General features: G+C 41.9%; 1 protein-coding gene across 5 annotated transcripts in view; it reads right to left on the bottom strand.

Annotated features, from left to right (window-relative positions):
* SCFD2 (sec1 family domain containing 2) overlaps positions 1-22,145 on the bottom strand; it is a 310,407-nt gene that overhangs the window by 138,675 nt on the left and 149,587 nt on the right. Inside the window, exon 6 of one of the 5 annotated variants that reach the window (XM_037897788.2) lies at positions 4,769-14,540. The exons of the other annotated variants lie outside the window; for them this stretch is intronic. Coding sequence (XP_037753716.1) covers positions 14,419-14,540 — 122 coding nt within the window. The 3' untranslated portion in view covers positions 4,769-14,418. Of the gene's footprint in view, positions 1-4,768; positions 14,541-22,145 lie in introns of those variants that run through there. 5 annotated transcript variants of the gene reach the window in all.

Genomic DNA, 22,145 nt, shown 5'->3' with positions numbered 1-22,145 from the left:
TGCATTGGAGGGGTTTTAGTTGGGGGCTGAAGGTGATGGCTAGCGGCGTTCTGTTATTTTCTTTGTTAGGCCTGTCCTGTAGTAGGTGACTTCTGGGAACTCTTCTGGCTCTATCAATCTGTTTCTTCACTTCCGCAGGTCGGTACTGTAGTTGTAAGAATGCTTGATAGAGATCTTGTAGGTGTTTGTCTCTGTCTGAGGGGTTGGAGCAAATGCGGTTGTATCGCAGAGCTTGGCTGTAGACAATGGATCGTGTGGTGTGGTCAGGGTGAAAGCTGGAGGCATGTAGGTAGGAATAGCGGTCAGTAGGTTTCCGGTATAGGGTGGTGTTTATGTGACCATCGTTTATTAGCACTGTAGTGTCCAGGAAGTGGCTCTCTTGTGTGGACTGGTCCAGGCTGAGGTTGATGGTGGGATGGAAATTGTTGAAATCATGGTGGAATTCCTCAAGGGCTTCTTTTCCATAGGTCCAGATGATGAAGATGTCATCAATATAGCGCAAGTAGAGTAGGGGCGTTAGGGGACGAGAGCTGAGGAAGCGTTGTTCTAAATCAGCCATAAAAACATTGGCATACTGTGGGGCCATGCGGGTACCCATAGCAGTGCCGCTGATCTGAAGGTATACATTGTCCCCAAATGTAAAATAGTTATGGGTAAGGACAAAGTCACAAAGTTCAGCCACCAGGTTAGCCGTGACATTATCGGGGATAGTGTTCTTGACGGCTTGTAGTCCATCTTTGTGTGGAATGTTGGTGTAGAGGGCTTCTACATCCATAGTGGCCAGGATGGTGTTATCAGGAAGATCACCGATGGACTGTAGTTTCCTCAGGAAGTCAGTGGTGTCTCGAAGGTAGCTGGGAGTGCTGGTAGCGTAGGGCCTGAGGAGGGAGTCTACATAGCCAGACAATCCTGCTGTCAGGGTGCCAATGCCTGAGATGATGGGGCGCCCAGGATTTCCAGGTTTATGGATCTTGGGTAGTAGATAGAATATTCCAGGACGGGGTTCCAGGGGTGTGTCTGTGCGGATTTGATCTTGTGCTTTTTCAGGAAGTTTCTTGAGCAAATGCTATAGTTGCTTTTGGTAACTCTCAGTGGGATCAGAGGGTAATGGCTTGTAGAGAGTGGTGTTGGAGAGCTGCTGAGCAGCCTCTTGTTCATATTCCGACCTATTCATGATGACAACAGCACCTACGTTGTCAGCCTTTTTGATTATGATGTCAGAGTTGTTTCTGAGGCTGTGGATGGCACTGTGTTCCGCACGGCTGAGGTTATGGGGCAAGTGATGCTGCTTTTCCACAATTTCAGCCCGTGCACGTCTGCGGAAGCACTCTATGTAGAAGTCCAGTCTGCTGTTTCGACCTTCAGGAGGAGTCCACCTAGAATCCTTCTTTTTGTAATGTTGGTAGGGAGGCCTCTGTGGATTAGTATGTTGTTCAGAGGTATTTTGGAAATATTCCTTGAGTCGGAGACGTCGAAAATAGGATTCTAGGTCACCACAGAACTGTATCATGTTTGTGGGGGTGGAGGGGCAGAAGGAGAGGCCCCGAGATAGGACAGCTGCTTCTGCTGAGCTAAGAATATAGTTGGATAGGTTAACAATATTGCTGGGTGGATTGAGGGAACCATTGCTGTGGCCCCTTGTGGCATGTAGTAGTTTAGGAAGTTTAGTGTCCTTTTTCTTTTGTAGAGAAGCAAAGTGTGTGTTGTAAATGGCTTGTCTAGTTTTAGTAAAGTCCAGCCATGAGGAAGTTTGTGTGGAAGGTTGTTTTTTTTATGAGAGTATCCATTTTTGAGAGCTCATTCTTTATCTTTCCCTGTTTGCTGTAGAGGATGTTGATCAGGTGGTTCCGCAGTTTCTTTGAGAGCGTGTGGCACAAGCTGTCAGCATAGTCTGTGTAGATTGTAATGGATTTTTTACCTTGTTACAGTTGTTAAAGCAATTTAATAACTTGAGGATGTTGCCTATCAGTCAGTCATTCTGGTAAGAACTGGCAATAGATTTTTTCCCTCCTCATGGCAATTAAGGTTGCCAGCCCTCCAGGATTGTCCTGGAGTCATAATGTCCTGTGTGGAAACCTCCAGGAATTCATTTGACCAAAGTTGGTAACCCTAATGGCAATTCCATGAGATATTTTCATATTTGGATACAAAATAAAACAGCTATAGTGCTAAACTTTTTCTATAAGTGATACGTTAAATGTATTTAACAAGTACAGAAGATGGTGAACATAAATATAAATGTGCTGTTGCCGTAACTTAAAAAATATAATGTGTGTTTACAGTTTTGATTGTATGATGGATTTTTGCTCATACATATGAGTCTGCATAAATATATTTATTTATTTTGATTTAAACGTGCATCCATTTAAAGCTCTGGGCACATGTGCAAAATATTAATACAAATTCCATACAACACACATACCGTTCCAGTGTCTAACATTAAAATCCATCCCTACATCCCCCTGTCCAATATTCAGACTCTCTCACCACACCCTCAGCTCCACTCAACCCTTCACCATTGCCAACCCCTGGAAAAGGCCTGGGAAAACAGCTAAGTTTTGTAGAGTGACCGGAAGGTCACTAAATATGTGCTCTTGCAGAGAAAAAGGGTAATATGGGGAGGGAAGATTGTTCCCGAGTACGGTGCCCTGCTCCCAGGCACCTCTACTTTAAACAAGAGAGCTATCAATTCAAGTGGCTTGATCAGAGTTGAAGAGAGAGACAGCCAATATCCAAACCATTTTGAGTTGATAGGCCAAAAATAACACCTGAAACTTCTGTCAGAGAGCAGCTGGCTGTGAATGCCGATAGTAAACCACTGGTATCATACGCTACTTCTGCGAAATATCACTTAACAGGCACACAGTTGCATTTTGTACTAGCTGAAATTACTGAATTATTTCAAGGTGTACCCTCCTGTGGAGCACAACGCTGTAACCTAACCTCATAGTGACCAAGGCGTGTTATATCTAAGTGTTGTCTTATAAATTCAAATGCAAGTTCTGTGTAGCAGGGGTTGTCATTTTAAAAAGTGTCAGTACATTGCCTAGCATAATAGGGCAGTCACTAGAGCTGGCTGGGAAGTTTTTGTTGACACATTTTTTGTTGGGAAATGATCTGACAAAATCATAACTTTTTTTGGACTTGACTAAATCTTCAGTTGGAAGGTTTCTGAGGCCCAGGACTGAATTTTGGATTAAAACCGGGGGCGGAGGGAGGTGGAAAGAGAGCGAGAGCGCGTGCATGCTCAGAATAGCCTGGTGGCTAGGGCACTCACTTAGGATGCCCAGCTTCAAGGCCTTGCTCTGCCCGATTCAAACCAGGGATTTGAATTTGGGTCTCCCACATGCCAGATGAATGTCCCAAATATCAGGCTATTGGCTATTCAGGGGTCTTTCTCTATTGCTGGCTTTCACAGTAGAGGGGTGCTCTGCCTGATTTGAAGCAACGACTTGAACCTGAGTCTCCCATACCCCAGGCAAGTACTCTAACCCCACTGGGCTCCTGGAATATTTGTGTATGGGGGGTATATTCTCTCTCTCTCACAAAGATTTAGAAAGTTCTCGCTTTTGTTTTGCAGAAACAGAAAATGTGCTCAAACCTTGAAATTATTCACTAAACAGAATTCTTGTTTTCCAGCCAACAGTGACCTCTAGGTGCTCCCACAATACAAATAATAATAATAATATTGGATAACTGATGAGGTGCACATCTACTTTTTCTGTGCCAATGTGAGCGATCCTTGGGCTGTGATGTGGATTTTGGTTTCTTATTCTGATTATTCTGTTTAATAACCCATTGATCACAAGTAGCAGAATGCAAAAGTAAAATGTCTAGTTTTGTGCAATAAATAAACGTTAGAAAGGGCAAATTCCCATTCTACTGTAGGAAACATCTTCAAGAGTATCCTGCTCCATGGTTAACAGAATTACTACAGGGTTTAGCTCGAAAGCATTACCCACGGCTCTATGATCAAGTATATCTCACACCATTTTTTTTTTAAATTTTCACTTTATTTTCCAAGATTTAAAATGAGATTCCACAGACAGGGAAAGCCACTGATTACTCTTGCTGTCAGAAAGGGTAAGTAGAGTAAATTAGGTTGAATAGAACATGATATTTGGACATTTTAAATAAACCTAAAATATGTATGAAAATGGTCAAAATTCTACATAAATCTTAACTGAGTTTACATGGATAATATTATATAATCAGCTTAAAAGCTTCCATAAAAAGTAAGTGTTAACGTAAGTCAAAATTTACTGGCTAAAAGCCACTTTTTCTCCTGAAAGACAGACTGATATTAGTATGCTCTCAATAGCTGCAAGCATCTGAGTGCAAATTATATCCCATCCACCTTCTTTTTAGAGGGCTGGGAAAATCTAATTGGTAAACACTGAACTTTTATTTTAATCTTTATGCAAGATACTATCGTTGGCAAAGCTGAAGAAAAGAAAACTCTTCTTATAGCCCCGTTTAACTTCAGACGGATGTGCATGCTACAAAGCCAGTGAAGTGATAAATAGGTTCTGGCAGCACATTCTTCCTACCTTGAGTAGTATTACAGTTTATCATTGGTGTTGGCCATTCAGTACAGGAAACAGGGGAAGTAGTGTGGTGTTGTCTCAGTGTAAAGTCACAGATACTTCATAGAATTCTTTGGCAAATACTCAGTATGGACTAAAAAAGCATAAAAAGTGGCTTTATTTAAGGAGAAGATTCATCTCAAAGGATCTGCTAGTGAACTCAGAGAAGGGGAAGCCCAGGCTTGGGTTAAAATAGCTAGTTTATTCACTTCTTCACAGGGCACAATAGCTTTACTGATTCACTCCACAAGTCATTTGCTAATTTTGCACCTTGGAAATGGTTAGACACACATACAAATTAACATCATTTACCACTCTTAACACAAAGTAGGATCTTTTCAAACCAAATCATAGATAAAATATTTTCACAAATGTTTTATAACAGCTATTTATAGCACCTTTTCCAATAATACTGTAATCTAAGGGCCCTATTCTCCTCACTCTCAGTAATTACTCCTGCAAGCTGTGTTATTGGATGCAATGGAACAATTTACATACGTTCTACTCAACTAAGGGTTGCAGGATCAGCCCTTCGTGATTTCCAAAGCTCTTTTTTGCGAATGAAATCTATGATTCATAAAATCTCTTTTTAAATTAATCCTATACCAGATTTCAAAACTCTCAGCTATCAACAAAATATAAACTTTTAGCAAATTCTTTTGCAAATAATTCTAGAAGTAGAAGTAGAGCCCACTCAATACACTTTCCCTAAATCCTGGGTTATTCTCCTTTACCAAAGGGTTTTAGACGACATCATTAATTTGAGAAGTTAGAAAAAAATTGTTTGAAACTAACATTATGGGCCAAATTTATCCTGATGTAACTCTACTGAAATTAATGCAGAGGCTCCAGCAATTAATTTGGCTCTATGTGTTTAACACTTGTCATTTGATTTAAGAATAAAAAGGTGCCAAATTCCTTGACACTTTATTTATATTTAATCCAAACAATAGCATGAGCATTTACATCTGCAGGATTCTTTGTGGGAAGAATAGAGTATATACACTACAGTATAATGAACATCACATGTAAGGAATATAATATGTAGCAAAATATTAAAAATGCACGAAGTTCTTTGTAATGCAGAATTTATGAGCTGGCTATTACTTTTTTTTTTGCAAGTGAACAGCCCAATAAATTACAAATTTCTTACATTCAGTATACATTCTGTGCTGCAAAATATGATAAAGATGAAGTAGAAGCATAGGAAAAATATTTTACTGTTTCTGACAGTAAAAAAGAATAACAAATTTTAATTCCTATTAAAATTAAGGAAGAAAAATGTAAAAATCGAGCCCAATTTCATTAACACGTACAGGGTTATAAAATATATTGTATAATACTGACGTAAAATCATTCATATGACTTATGTACTTTATTCCTCTCTGTAATAGCCTTGCTGAATTTGGGACAGTGTTTTGAAGTGTATTGTTATACAGGGGCGGTTCAGACAGCCAAAAAGAAGGTCATGACAGGGAAAGGTCTGGGAACCTCAGATACGTCGGAATGAAGGGGAATTGTGTCTGCACTTTCAATTTGGGGCATAGTTCCAATTCTTCCCCAGTGTAATAATTCACAGCTCTAGGGCCCTTTTAGATCCTCTGCTGCCTCTGGGTATGCAGATTGTAACTTCTCTAACATGCAGACTTTACCACAGCTATCCATTCTATCATAACCTGTAGGCTGGTTTACTGAATGAACTTTTGGGGCAGTTCAGAAGCTTCATGTGGGCAGAGTACAGCAGCCTGCTTTCTGAATGGGATAGGTCAAGGTAAGGCCATAACTAAAGCTGGCTAGAAAACAGCAGTACTGTTTCACAAAACATTTTGTTTTTGTTCCAATGCATAATGAAAACAAGATCTTTCGAAAGTTTCACAAAACGGAGGGAGAGGGGGAGAATGAGGTCAACAGAGGAGAAACCACTGATTATGCTTACTGTCAGAAAGGGTACGTAGAGTAAATTGGGTTGAACAGAACAGGATATTTGGACATTTTAAAAAACAGAGTATGTCTGACCTACTTTCTGGTCAATCCTGGGTTACAGAGAGTTAGCGCATGGGCAGCAGGTATCATAGGCTGGGGGAAACAAACAACCAGGCATGGCCCCACCCATGCTTCGCCCCCAGCCCCGCTCCTGCTTCCTGTTCTGCATGGCTCCAGTCCTCCTGTGCTGTGGCCCCAGCTCAGCCTGGGGCCGCACCTCCCGCCCTCCCAGCGCTCCGGGTCTGGGGAGGCTGCGGCCGCACCAGCCGCCCTCCTGGCGCGGGGGGCATGGCTGTGGTGGTGGGGCTCTGGCGGGGATGGTGGTGCAGAAGGGGTGGGGCCTCAGGTGGATGGGGTAGGGCTGGGGCTAGCCTCCCCAAGCTGGTAATTCACATGCTGCCCATGAGTCAGAGTATCTCGCTCTGAGCATGTTTATTAAATGACAGCTTTAAAACTATAACCAGAAATTACAAAAGGGACAGTATATGGATACAAAAAGAAAACACCCAAACCCTCCACACCTCAAGCACATTGTCCTGAGAACTAAAAATGAATTTGACATCATAAGCCCCCATGCCAACTGCCATTTTGCTGAACTCATCAGTTTTTTCTCAGTCATTACTAGTAACTGAATGACTGTACAAATAGGTCAAACTAAAGTTTCAGGTGAGTCATCCTGTGCCTGAAAACAGGCCAAGCAGCAGGTCTGCCGTAGGTAATATAAAACTGCTGCATTAAGAACTGTGAGGGTCTCAAAGAAAATACTTGGCAAAAGTCTATCCTTCCTTATCAAGACAGATGCAGAATATTCTGAAAAAAATCCAAAAGCCAATTGTCCATAAGTCTGGCCATGCAACAGGGGAACTCTCAGTTTTGAGGACAGCAGATCCCTAATAATGACATTAAAGGAGCAGCAGAGTAAAAAGTGTTCCATAATCTCCTCTGATCCAGAGCAGCCTTCCTCAGGCAGCCTCTGTCTATTATGTGCGTCCCTCGCAGGTTGCCTCTGACATACAAGTTACCATCAAATACCTGCCACTATATATCCCTATTCTTGAAGGGAGCTCTTATTTCAATGATATAAAAACAATCTTCTGGTCAATTCAATATTGTCGTCTGATGTTCTGAAAAACATTTCTTAAGCAATCTCTGGGGTAGCGCTATCCTCAACTGTGAGCCACCATGCTGGAGTGCTGTTACCTGAATTTGCCTATGGGAAATACATCTTATATCAAGTTTATATAAGAAGAAGCCTGCAGGGCTGTTGTGGGCAAATATACCTTTTATGCAGCTGCATCCTTGTGATGGGGTATACAAATCCTACACCAAGCAAGAAGGGGTTAAGGAACAGTGTTGGCAGGCAGCCCTCCCCCACTGCATCTGTGAGGTGTGCCAATCTTGGGGGAAGAGCCTTGAAAAGGGAGAATCCCAGGGAGGAGCACACCAGAGAACCAAGCTATCTTAGGTTAACCGTGAGCACAGACAGCTGGAAAGTTTTTCCTGATATCTAGCCTTTCTTGCTGCAAATAAAGATGATTACTTTTTGTCCTATCGTTGGTGGACACGAAGAACAAGTGATCACCATTTTGATTAAAAAAAAAAAGATAAATGATAAAGAATGATACAAACCACACATTAAAAGGATTAAAAACTGGCTAACTGATAGGTCTCAAATTATAACCGTAAATGGGAAATCATCGAGTGTTTCCAGTGGATCCTGCAATAATCAGTTCTTAGCCCTATACTATTTCATGTCTTTATCAGTGACCTGGAAGAAAACATAAGATCATCACTGATAAAGTTTGCAGATGACATAAAAAGTGGGGCACTGGTACAGAGAGATCTAGATTGCCTGGTAAACTGGGCACAAGAAACAATATGCATTTTAATATGGAATAAAGAATGTAGGCCATACTTACAGAATGGGGGACTCTACCCTGGGAAGCAGTCACTCTGAAAAAGATTTGGGGCTCATGGTGGATATCAGCTGAACATGAGCGCCCAGTTGTGGTGATGTTGTGGTGAAAAGAGCTAGTGTGATTCAGAGATGCATAAACAGGGGAATCTTGAGTAGTACTAGAAAGGTTATTTTACTTCTGTATTTGGCACTGATGTGATTGCTGCTGGAACACTCTGTCGAGTTCTGGTGCCCACAATTCACGAAGGATGTTGATAAATTGGAGAGGGCTCATAGAAGAGCCACAAAAATGATTAAAGGATTAGAAAAACATGCCTTATAGTAATAGTAGTTTGATCTATTTAGTTTAATAAAGAGAAGATTAAAGGGTTATAGGTAAGATTTCAGTCTGTAAGTACGTACATAGAGAACAAATATTTGATAATCAGCTCTTCAGTCTAGCACACAAAAGAATAACACGATCCAAAGACTGGACGTTGAAGCTAGACAACTTCAGACTGGAAGTTAGACTACATCCTTAATGGTGAGAGTAATTAATCATTGGAACAATTTCCCAGGTGTCATGGTGGAGTCTCAATCATAGACAACATTTAAATCAAGATTGGATGTTTTTCTGAAAGATATGCTCTAGGAATTATTTTGGAGAAGTTCCAAGGCCTGTGCTATACAGAAGGTCAGATGATAATAATGATCATAATGGTTCCTTCTGGCCTTAGAATCTATGAATCTTTCAACCACCCTCTTTTTTACAACCCTTTACATATTTGAAGACTGTTATGTCACCCTTTAGCCTATATATCTATATCAATATATCTATATCCAAAAGAGGGCTCATCATGAACTGTAAATCCTCTGGCAGAACAAAGGAGCATCCTGAAATCCCTATCCACAAAGCCTTGCTCTTATTCCTGTTGACCACTATTCTGGTTGTAGCTGAGTAATTGTTTAAGGTGTCAAAAATACATCCTTATATTCTGTACTGCCCACCAGCACTGTGACATCCTCTGCATGAGCAAATATTTTCCCTGATGCAGTGAAATTCTTCTCCCCACAATCCATACTTTTAAGATCTGAAATCCTCCATTACCATGCACTGTCCACAACAAAGGGTCCAGAGGGAAAAAAATACAACAATGGATTAAAGGGACAAGAGAAGGTTACTCACCTTGTGCAGTAACTGGAGGTTCTTTGAGATGGTTGTCTCTGTGGATGCTCCACTTTAGGTGTCTTGGTGCCCTGTGCTTCTAGTCAGAGACTTGTGGTAGCAGTGCCCCAGTTGTCCATGCATGCACAACAGCCGTCTTGCGCCACTCCGAGCAGCTACCCCACGCGCGCAGCCAACCTCCACCCAGTTCCTTCTCTATCCCAGAGGTTCAAGCCGAAACTCCAAAGCAGAGGGGAGGAGGGTGGGTAGAGTGGTGTGAGTGGCATGAACTGCCTTGTCATATGTCAGTGCTTTTAGCAGGCAGTCGTCTAGATAGGCGAATATGGTCACACCCTGCTTGCGAAGATGTGCTGATGCAACGGCCAGTACTTTGGAAAAAACCCTTGGAGCCGTAAAGAGGCTGAAGGGAAGTACCTTGTATTGATAGTGTAGGTTGCACAGAGTGAATTGTAGGAATCTCCTGTGCGTCGGGTGGATAGTGACGTGAAAGTAAGCGTCTTGTAGGTCGAGGGCCAAGATCCAATCTCCCTTCTCCAATGCTGGAATTATGGTTGCTAGGATTACCATCTTGAAGCGCAGTGTTCTCACAAACTTGTTCAGTTTGCCTAAGTCCAGAATGGGTCTCTCTCCACCTGTTTTTTTCAGAGTGAGAAAGTAATATGAGTAGAACCCCCGACCCTTGTGCTGAACCGGTACTGGTTCCATAGCACCTAATTGCAGGCGATGGTGTATTTCCTGCTGTAATAGGTACTTGTGAGACGGGTCCCTAAAGAGGGACAGGGAAGGGGGGTGGGTTGGTGGAATGGAAAGAAAGGGGATGGAATAGCCCTTTTGGATAATTTCCAGAACCCACTTGTCTGTGGTGATGGTTCTCCAGACTGGGTAAAAGGGTATAAGGCACTCCCCAAATGGGCAGAAAATTAGCGGTGACTCTGGAATTGGAGAATGTGGGGCTCTCATGTCCTTGACCAACACTTCAAAATATTTGCCTAGAAGTGGATGGCTGAGACATAGACGACTGCTCCTGCGCCTGAGGGTGTCTTGTCTGGCGCTGGCTTGTGGCACTGATAATAACGTTGTTGAGGTTGAGTGTATGGGGCAGGACGGAGTTGTTGAATCTGCCCTGTTTCTTTTTGTTCGCAGGGATATAGATTCCAAGTGTCTTCACTGTTGCATGGGAGTCCTTCAGGGTGTGTAAGGAGACATCCGTGCTCTCTGCAAACAATTTTTGCCTGTCAAAAGGTAAGTCCTCTACTATCAGCTGAACTTCCCTGAGAAGCCGGAGAGATGGAGCCATGAAGCCCTCCGCATGAGAATGGACGTGGCGATGGAGCAGGTCACCGTGCCAGCAGAACCCAGAGAAGCCTTCAGGGCACTTCTGGCAATGCGGAAACCTTCTGCTATATCAGCTTTATAGTGTTCTTTTTTGTCAGCTGGGATGTGCTCAATAAAAGAGGACATCTGAGAAAAAATAGTGTGTGTGTACTTGGCCAGTAATGCAGAATACTTTGCTATGCGAAACTAGAGGGTCGCCAATGAATAGGCTTTCCTGCCAAAGAGGTCTAGGCGTTTCCAATCTTTATTATAGAGCGTGGTTTTGGTTTGATGTTGCTTTCCCCTTTGATTAACTGCCTCTACCACCAGTGAGTTTGGAGTAGGGTGGGTAAACAAAAACTTAGCCGGCACATAGTACTTCTTGTAAGATCGCTTACAAGAGGGTGGGGCCATGGCTGCAGTCTGCCATATGGTTTTTGCTGGGTCCAGGATGGCAGCATTAATGGGTAGTGCTATCTTGGCTGACAAAGAAGCTTGCAATATATCTGTCAGCTTATGCTGAGTCTCTGGTAACTCAGCCAGTGAGATGCCTAATGAATCAGCTACTCTTTTAAACAAATAAAAAGTTGCCAAGTCATGCCCTGTGACTGAGCAGGTCCAGGTTTAGGAGAGGGATGGTGAGGTGTGCCCACTCCTGTCTCCACTTCCTCCTCTTCATCCCTGGAGAGGGGAGGGGCCAAGCCAGCAGGTGTAGTGATAAAGCGTGGCCCTGACCTGGCCAGGCTGCCATCGGTGCCAAAGAGCAGAGTTCCCGGGCTGGAAGCAATGAGTAGGTCCGCATGGCTGACAAACTGTTGTGGTAGCGGGAGACTCGGTGCCGACAGCGCAGGCAAGCTCAGCCTGGGAACCAGAGTGAGCGTTGTCGGTGCCGCACACTTGTCAGATTGTATTGGTGCAGCAGGCAGCGCCATAGTACTGTTCTGTGCCTGAGGTTTCTGTTCCCTCAGTGCCGAGCTATGAGGCTTAGTTTTGCTGCTATGAGAGCGAGACTGCATAGGGTCTTTTGCTCCTTGGGACATCTCGGTACCAGACAGTCCCGGTGCCTCATGGTCCGGCGCTCTGGGTGCCATCAGTACCGGGGCAGTTTTTGCGGCCAGGGGTTGCTTTTTTGGAGGCGAATCCCAGTGTGGCAAGGAGTGAGACCGCTTTTTTCATGGCTTTGGTAGGACCAGGGTCCTTAGCAGCCATTTTTGCAGAGGACCCCATATCTGAGGCAGCTGCAGGTGAGGACTGGTGAGGAGGTGTCCTGGACTCGGGGTCGGAGGCGGGTTGGAGGGATCTCTCCATCATTAAAAGTTTTAATTGGTGGTCCCTGGCCTTTCTTGTCCGCGCTGTGAGTTTCTTGCAGCAGGGACACATTTGGGTAACGTGTGTCTCCCCCAGGCAACAGACACACTGCAAGTAGCTGTCTGTCACTGGTATTGAGAGTCTGCAGATCAGACAGCGCTTGAAACCTGGAGAGCCAGGCATGTCCGAGAGGCTAGCTGAATGAAGAATGGGAATAGTCCCAGTCTAATGCCTCTTCAGCGGCTGCCCGCCAGAGGCGGGGAGAAAAACGGGGAAAGTTGGTTTTTTTTTTAATGTGAACACAAAAGAAAAATGAACAGAGAGATGAACAATGAGGAAAATTAACTGAGAAAAGGGCAGAGATTAAAGGAATATGAAAGTAGATAAGGGCGCCGCTGTCATTCCAACCGAAACCAAGGGTGGTAGAGAAGGAGCTGGGTGGTGGTTGGTTGCCACATAAGTGTAGCCGCTTGGAGCAGCGCGAGACAGATACTACACGTGCGCAGCCAATCAGGGCACTGTAACCACAAATCTCCGACAAGAAGCACAAGCAAACACGTCCACACCTCTCCCATACACATTGCAGCTAATGAAATCCCTGTTGTCTTCAGTCTTCTAGGCATGTGATCCACAGTGCACACATTGCCTCACCCCACAACCAGCACTCAGTAGAACCACAGGTAAAACAAGAATGTGGTTGCCTGGGATACTCACAGTAACTCCAGTCTCAACCTGTCCCTCCATCCTAAATCCTTCCCTGCTTCCTCTACCACAGAGTTCCCAAGCCAGCCTCCCCACTTAAGATACCTTTGAGCTGGGAGCAGAAACCCCCGGATACCATAGGAACAAGGCTCAAAATATCAGCGACTAATCGTCTGCTAGCGCCACAGGATCTACCAGCCTGTGCAAATTTCTGCATCAGACTCCATACAAACAGTTGATGATTCTTCTTCTTGATGATTCTTCCATCATTACATCCACAGAACAGCACCTCCTCCAGCTCTACCACCGCAGGCTGCAGCCATCTTGGCAGGAAGAGGAAATGAAAGCTCTCTCTCATTTGACCCGTTGTTGAAATCTATACGTTTCTGAGAAACATTTTGGTTTTGACAAAATGGCATTTTTTGCTAGAAAAGTCTTTTTCGTAAACATTTCAATGAGCTCTATCTGTAAGGTTTGCATTACATGTGCTGCACTGGCTATCTATTCAGTTCCACTTACAAATCAAGGTGTTATTCTCAATTTAAAATTCGACATGGGTCTAGGATCCTGTGGTCGGATACTGAGTATCCCAGTATCCGACCACATTAGCTGAGGTCCTCTAGGCTGTCAGTGCCTGGAATTCAGTTTTCCCAGGTCAGCAGAAGGGCATTCTTAGCTGCAAGCCCTCAGTTTCTGAACTGATTCCTCCATGACTGCCTGTCAGAGCTTTACTTAGGCAAAAATCAGATCAGGATGCGAGGCTTTTTTTGTTCGGTCAGGCCTGTGGCTGAACAATATTTTATTTTCTATTCTTTTTGTTATGTTTTGCTCTGGTAGATTGGATCTCCTAGGTGTGTTTTACTGAAGAGCACAGTTGTAAGTTTGGAGCTCTGTATGTTTTTAATAATTACTGTTTGCTGCCTTGGTACTTTTGTTTTAAACAGTATGAAAGGTATCAGATAAATAAATTAAATGAACAACAGAATGAACTGAATGAGATAGATTCAAAACTGTAATAAAATATGCACATAAAAGCGCCACAGATGTAACAGGAAAGGGAGTAAAATCAGAAAATAAAAGATTTTGAATATATTTTTGAATTAGGGAAATGCCTCCAGCTATCAGAAGAATACCGCAACAATTTGTAAAAATGGCAGCACATTGCTCCATGCTATTAAAGTCAGACAGTAGACTAGCAGTGAGATAACAACAGCTGTAATATATATGAATTAGTGGTAACTCAGCATACATAGCAGCACTCTGTAGGGTGAGAGAGAAAAGAGCAATGCTTTTGATAAATCCTCTAACATGCAATGATTCACAAATTTCAAAATGATGACACAATTCCAGACTCCCTCAAACAGTGGAAAAAATACACAAACCCTGTCTTGGCTACAACAGCATCTATGCATATTTCAGCTGATTCTTTTGACTCCCAGATTTCAACAGTGGTTAACATGAGAAAGAAGCAGAGTCATCCTTATCACGTTTAATTGGTCCAAAAGATGCACATGTTCGAAGAGAACAAGGAGTGCTTTCACCGACCTCAGGACTGGAACTTTTACTATTGGCAGACAAAGAAAATATTTCATTAGCATACAAACCAAAACAGCTCCTGTAACATGAAATATAATCATGCAGGAGTATTGCATTGAAATGTCATATAGTGCGGGTGAAATCCTGGCCCCACTAAAGTCAATGGGAGTTTTGCCATTGACTTCAGTGCTGCCAGGATTTCACCCTGCATTTCTCTCTCTCTGTTTATTTTTACAATAGCTTTTTAAAAAACTCTTTTGAATCTTTATTAATGAAGTTAACCAACAGGGTCACTGGCTGATCAACGTACGTTCTCCCCTTTTTTCCTAATACTTCAGCAATTTGTTTCAGTAACACCACTGCATGTGACAGTTATTAGAGCACAAATCTATGTTGGATACTTGCTAGCTCATCAGGTCCAGCAGTGATGAGTCAGCTTGACAAATGGCCAGAGTTCAGAGTCTTTCCATAAATAATGACTTCGTCTTGTCAGTTGTTTTGGCCTCCACTGTACAGTAATATGTTTCCAGAGCAGATGGGGCAGCTCTCGTCTGCCATTCTCTGTCTTTAGAGCTTCCTGTTCAGTGGTATGGTTCTCATCAACATTGATTCTGCAGAGAACACCTACTTCATAAGACTGATTTTTTATTTATTTATTTTTAGCCAAAAGGAAAATGGCTGAAAATGTAGGTTAAAAGACTTAAAAAAATAAAATTAAATTAAAAAAAAAATAAAGAACTCTGAGTGAAAGTTTTAACTATGATATTAGTTTCAATTGACAACAGTTACGCCTTGTAAAAGCAGTTTTTATCAGGTCTGTATTTCATCATACATCATTAAAAACTATATGGTTTTGCTGTGCAATTGCCTTTTTATGATTTTCAACTCTTGCTCATATAAATGTATTTTCAACCACATACATCTACAAACCCTCCAGTGAAAGTCATTAAGATATGTATTGGTTCCTTCTGCCTTTTAATGTCTGGGCCCAATTTTGAAAGCAGACTCTAGCATTGCTCCTGCAATATTTATGAATACATCAACATGCAATCACAAAACACTACATTTATTGATGTATGTACATTTGCCTGTGCAGTTGTCCAGTCTGCATGCACAAAATGCTCATAACTCTGTAGATGCATGTTAGAAGCCTCCTTAGAAATGTACTTCTTTGCATCCATATGTCCCTGAATGTGAGAGATCTGGGGAACGGATTACAACAGGAATTTCTGTGAAGTTATTCCTCAAAGCAGAATGCAGAGTTTTGCATTTACAATTTTTGTTTAAAATTACATGCACATAGTCAAACCCTGCGAGGACCAGGACAGAATTAACTTGAAAAAAGAAAATTACAAAGATATATATATTTCTAAAAGCTTACAAACTTGGGGCTCCATGCTTGTCTCTGCTCCGCAGTGCAGAAGGGAGCAGCAGACTCGAAATAAGGGCCCAAAGAAGTCTATACCCACAAAAGGCGGAGAGCAATGTCGACATGGCAGACTACCCCTCTTCCTTCACAGAAGCCCATTTGACAGTATATGCTCCGTGGGATTTCAAGGCACGTGCCAACAGGACAGAAGACAAAGGAACTAGAAAGCATCCTCTTGGAATCCCTGCTGGAGAGGACTTTTTGTGGAGATATAGGTAATGGGTCTCCTACACTGAGGGACAGGCCAAGCAGAACTGTGGAAGATGCCAGTATACAGTGTGCAGGCCCAGGGATCTACAGGATTATGCTACAGAACCTCCAGCTCCACTGAATTTGGAGACTGTGCTCCTTTTCTGAGCCCCAGAGTGATGAGTGCAGGATAAATGCATAGATAGGCAGGGCTTCAAACTCTTCCCTCTTCAGAGAAGAATCTGGCTGGAACAACACAAGTGTGAACTCAACGAGTTCCTCATTCACTTTCCCCCCACTCCTGTGAGCTGATCTGTGGAAGAAGAAAATTAGGCATGTGATGCTACCCCTTGCTTCCTGCCCTTCCCCCTGCCCTTCAGTCTGTTACAAGCGTGTGTCAGATAGTGAAAAATTATTGCATTTATGATATGAGCAATCCAAACTACGGAGTGCTGACTGTACGCAAGCAGACCTGTTAGACCTGCACATCCTTATTTGTCAGACTTACAATGGAAGTCCCAGTGATCTATATTTTGACTGCAAGGCTGCCTCTAAGAATCCATTACTGACTGAAGTTTGAGCCACACAGCTACTACCAGAGAGCTAGCTTTGCAGGAGGGGAGTCTGTCTGCGCAACAGATCTCCCGTCTTGGGTTCATTTGGCTTTGCAGTTTCAGCAAGCAACACATATTGCGGTAATCAAGTCAGGGCTTCCAGTTTCTGGGGAAGGAGGATTAGCAGCTGGCTGAAGCCATGTATTCCCGGCAAATAATGATACTATGAAATACCGAAATAAGACATTTTGCCTTGTAGTCTTACAGGTAAATTGAAGGAGAGGGGAATCTGTATGGTTTGAGAAGGCCCTTCCTGACTTCTGACAGTTTCATTTTGCAACCTTAGCATTCTTGTAAAAATTATTTTAATAAATATTTGCAAAAAAGTTACAAATGGAGCACCACTCCATCTTAATTAAAAAAAAACAAACTATTTCACTTGTAAGGTACTAAGGAGTTGCAAATAGGGGTGTGCAAAATGTTCACAACGGAACCTGAAATAATGTGTAACTTGTCTGATTGATAAGTGTGCTAATGTTCATAAACTCACACCAGTTAGTGGATTTGCATGAAAATTCAGATAAGCCTGAACTAGAACTTCATTACTGTGTGTCTCCTCTCAAACATCAAGAGGATTCAGAGTGAAAATCACTTTTAGACTGAGATCAAGCAGGGAAAATTTCAATCCAAAAGGAGAGCTTTTGAGTAAGTTCTAAGCATCTGAAAACAGGGCTTCACAATGGAACAGCCAGTACGACCTAATTAGGTAAAATTAAGTTTGTATGGTACAGAAGTAATTCTATATTTAAAATTAAGGACAATATGTTCCACATATATCTCCTACATTTAGCCAATTGGCTTCGTAATTTCAGTTTGAGAAAGAGAAAAAATTTCCTCTCCAGATTTTTCAATGACTATCTTGCTATCTATAGTGAACTGCTAGGCACAGAGCACAATGAACTTTTTATAATGCAGTTTAAGTTTCTAAAAATTATATTTTTGGCCCAAATAATAGAAATCTGTGTGGAAAACCAATCTTGTTTGGCAAACAGGAGAAACTTCCCATGCATATTGCGCAAAAGGATATGAAAATATTTGTCCTGTCTACTGGATGGCTAAACAGTTTCCCAGAGGAAGTTGCATGACCTGAGGTAGGGTAAACTTATAAAGCATTGATACTTAAAGATTGCTTCAGGTCCATAACGGAAAATGGCTTTCTGAAACCATCTACATTGACAGTTGGCAATCTGCAGTCCATCACAGAGGCAGAAGATATATCTGCACTGGCAGACAAACTCTTTGACTTCAAATCTATAAGTTTCTGAAAAATGAAGATGCTCAAACATATCAAAATATCCTGGAGATTTCTGGTGTTAAAGAGGGACATTCATTTCCTTGCACCTTTCAGGAAAGCTCTGTTTAGTATTTAATCCCCGCAATGAGAGTTCCAGGAAAAAGTGCTGACTTTCACACTTTCCAGGGCTAGGTATTGGAATTACCATGAACCCTAAAGTAAGGGGCAATGCCCCAGGAGCACACTGGGGACTAAGCTGTGACTAATATCACAATTCAGTCCTTGCTTCTCCTTCCTCTTGGGGGAAAGTGAGGCAGGCCATGTGAGCTGCACTGATCAGTGCATGGGGAGAGGCGGTTTGGGGCTACACACTGCCCACATGTGCAGGAGGGGGAGCAGCAGCCCACAGAGGCTGCTGCACAGGTCACAGGCAGCTCATGGTCAATCTCTGTAGAATTTAAGACAGCCATAGGGCATGTTTGCAAATGCTCTATAGGATCTCAAAACACATGTGTATGTCCAGCACTGACCCAGAGGATACATTTTTTCCACACTTGCTTATGACACTGATATAGCCACTGTAAATTGCAGCATTATGTTATATATTTATATTAATGAGCACCTATCCTTGTAAGTTGGCAATTTCATGCCCCAAGAGTTCTAACAATGAAATCCCTTAGTTTGCCACATATCTGGAAATCTCTCTTTCTGCTGTGTAAGCACGACATATTCCCCTTAGCTGTTCTGTTCGCATGCAGAGACATTCTTGTGGCAATCAGTGAGAAAACACGAGGGGACCCTGGTCATTCCAGACATTGCTTCTACCCATCTCTCAGAAAAATAGCCACTAAACAGAGGCAATATTTCTTTGGAGAATTTAATTAGCTAGGATCCTTCAGACCATAATCAACTTCTGTGGCCTAGCATTTCTCATTGCCCAAACTGAAACTAGGCCAGAGTGGGCTGGGAAGCAGGCACTTATTTAACAGAGTCTAAAACCACAACACATAGGAGGACCCCAATGGTCCTTACTTTTTCCCTTGAGGCAAAGGGAATGGAACTGTCATTGAATGTTCAGAAAACAGGAAAGGGATGTGGGAAGCTCTCATTTAACTCTCTGAAACTATTTTTGATTCTGTCAGTAGATATATCAATGTCCAGTTTTCAAACACACTACATGAACCTACATTAGGCATATCTAGGCAATGATCTTTTAATGAAAACATTTCTCCTGAGTATATTAAAGCTGGCCCTGTGTCAAGCAAGAGACCTGGGAAACCCTTTTCTCCTCCCTGATGAATGAATTAGCTATGTTTGTAACTGAAGGAAATACCTACGGCAGTATTCTTTCATGTCCATTGATTAAATGCTATCTGTTACTGAACTAATTGGAAAGCTTTGATACATAATGTGTGCAAGACTATGCCCTGCTTAACCGCCTATGAAACAGAAATTATACCCACCACTAAATCTGCACTTGAAATAATATTTCAAACTGCTATTTATCTTAAAGCAGGGAGTGGACAGAGCCTATGTATATAATAATGGTCTGTCCAGATGGAGATTTCTGGATTTAAAATTTCTTCTGATATTTTGTGGTACAGATATTTGCCATCACCAGAAATTCATATAATCATCTATTCTCACCTTTTTACTAGCTCGAAGGGAAAATGCATTTTTGTGATTAATTTCTCAGTGTTTTTGTATTGGAGCAATCCCTCCTTTTGGAATGTTATAATCCATGATATACTTTCCCCCTCCTGTTGCTGGAGCTTTTATGTACATGCAGTGCTGCCACTTTGTAAGTGTGGAAGTATGGTTTCCCAAATCGTGTCACATTAATTTGTAGCCACCAACATGGGATCCCTCCTTTTGAAGCAACGTGTTGCTATGGCCACTTTCAAAACTTGGTTTGGTACTGCAAAATCATATTTTTCCAATGACCAATACAGTTTTGTAAAAGAAAACCTATTAGAAAGTGCTTTAAAAAACGTCCACAAGGAGATAGCAAGAGGAATTCCATAGCTCTTCTGGAGCCCTAAAGATAATGCGCTTGGAATTCTAACACTTTTCAACTGGCAGAAATCTTCAATACCACGGGCACTTGAGAATTCATTAGGAATGTGTACGTTTGTATGGATAATCTGCTCAGTGGAAAAAACAAATACATCTATCATAAGATTTGTTCATGCTACTCCTCTCATTTATTCACATAAAACACATTTTATTGTGCTTATTGTAAATCATGTCTTATCAGTTGACAATGATGCAAGCTTACAAACATGCTCACAAATGGTTTGCAGGCCAACCTTTCTCATCAGACATGCTTGCAAACTTCAAATAATTCTTTATCCGTGCCTTAGCCCCTCCCCCGCTGCCCCAAATGCTTTCATGGGTATCTCTCTGAAAAACAAGCAACCAGTAGAGTAGTAATCATGACCAAACTTAAAATAATAAACCAACCTTGTACATACAATGGCATATGAAGAAACTACTGTATGAGAAATAGTTTGACTAAGTATTTTTTTATTAATTATGTTATCTGAAAATCATACAGGAGAACAAATCATTCTTTATCTAATGGATTGTCACAAATGGTACCTGAATATTCTGATTTATTTTTATATTCAGCCAACAGATACAGTTTTATATAAAGCCAATGTTTTTGTAGTCAGAGAATCTCAGCAGTCATATATTTTCTTATATATCTTTAAGCCGCATGTAATAAAACACATGAAACCATGCCTCTTAAGCTACAGTCTCTGCTGACAATTTCTGCATCTAGATAGAGTGACTAGTGCTACAGAAAAAAGACCAAACGACTAAGCATTTATTGCCAAAGGCCTACCAAATTTCTAATGTACATAATCTATTTTAGGTACTTATATGACACTCTGACTGTAGTAGGTGAGCACGTCTCAGTCTTTAATGTACTATCCTCAAACATCTCTGTTAGATAGGAAAATACCATTATCCACATTTTAAAGATAGGGAAATGAGATACAGAAAGGCCCTGGATCCACAATGGGTTTTAGGCATTGTCATGTTGAATGTTGCCACATCTAACTTTTAGGTGCCTAGAAAATCACTGGAATCTACAAACCTTGAGTTAGGCACCCATGCTCCATATACAAAACATGGGGAGAGACAGGTACCTAAAAATGGGATTCACAAAAGCCAGCACAACAGGTGGGAGACACCTAAGCTAGCCAAAGGTGTAAAACAATGAGAGGGGTATGTTCTAAGCCCCGCCTCTTACAGATTTAGATGCCTAAGTCTGGCCTACAGGGAAGTGCCTATTTCTGCTTGCAATCCACAGCAGGGAGTCCACTGCTAGAGTCAGGTGCCTTAGCTGTTTCTTGAGAGAATGGTTCAGGTGCCTGCATAACTCCACACAAAACAGCTGAGGGGGCCAGAGCTGGTATGGGGAAGAGGCAGCCACCCTTATAACTCAGTGCTTGGGTAAACTCACCCGGGATGTGGGAGACACTGGTTCAATTCCCTCCTCTGCCTGATGAGAAGAAAGAATTTGAATAGGGATCTCCCACCTCTCCGGAGAATGCCCTAACAACTGAACTAGAGATTCATTCTCACTCTTTCCAACCCACTTAATATTTTATTATTAAATACAAAGTGGAATGCTTTCAACAAGAGAGATGGAGAGCCCCACATCAGATTACCTCATAGTTTACCAGTTAGGGCTCTAATCACCTCTGACATCAAAGGCTGTGATTTTCAAAAGCTGCCTAAATGGATGTTCTTGTTCAGAATTCACTTTGAAAGTGAATTAAGCGAAACTGAATTAAGGTAACTTTAATTCGGAATAAGAGTGTCCACACGGGGGTTTAGTGTAGTTTAATCTGCTTTAAAAACTAATTTGGATTAATTTTCTGGAGTGTTTGCATTTAGACAAACCCTAAGAAAGTTAGCTGCCTGACTCCCACTGAAGTTAAATGGAAACCGGGTACCTAATTCCTTCAAAGTCTCTTGAAAATCTAGTCCATGTCCTTAGTTCCAAAAAGACAAGCTATATTTTCCCAGTAGCAACTCTTCAAATAAAGTATCAAATGTATATTAGTATATAACTCTTCAAAATATACTATTACAACAAAATGTATGTTTAAATCACACTGGTTTTCTACAACACAGTGTTTTCTTTTTCAAACA

Source organism: Chelonia mydas, chromosome 4, assembly GCF_015237465.2.
Source record: "Chelonia mydas isolate rCheMyd1 chromosome 4, rCheMyd1.pri.v2, whole genome shotgun sequence".
Taxonomy (NCBI): Eukaryota; Metazoa; Chordata; order Testudines; family Cheloniidae; genus Chelonia; species Chelonia mydas.
The sequence above is the reverse complement of the archived record's forward strand: the minus strand, read 5'-3'. Positions and strand labels throughout refer to the sequence as shown.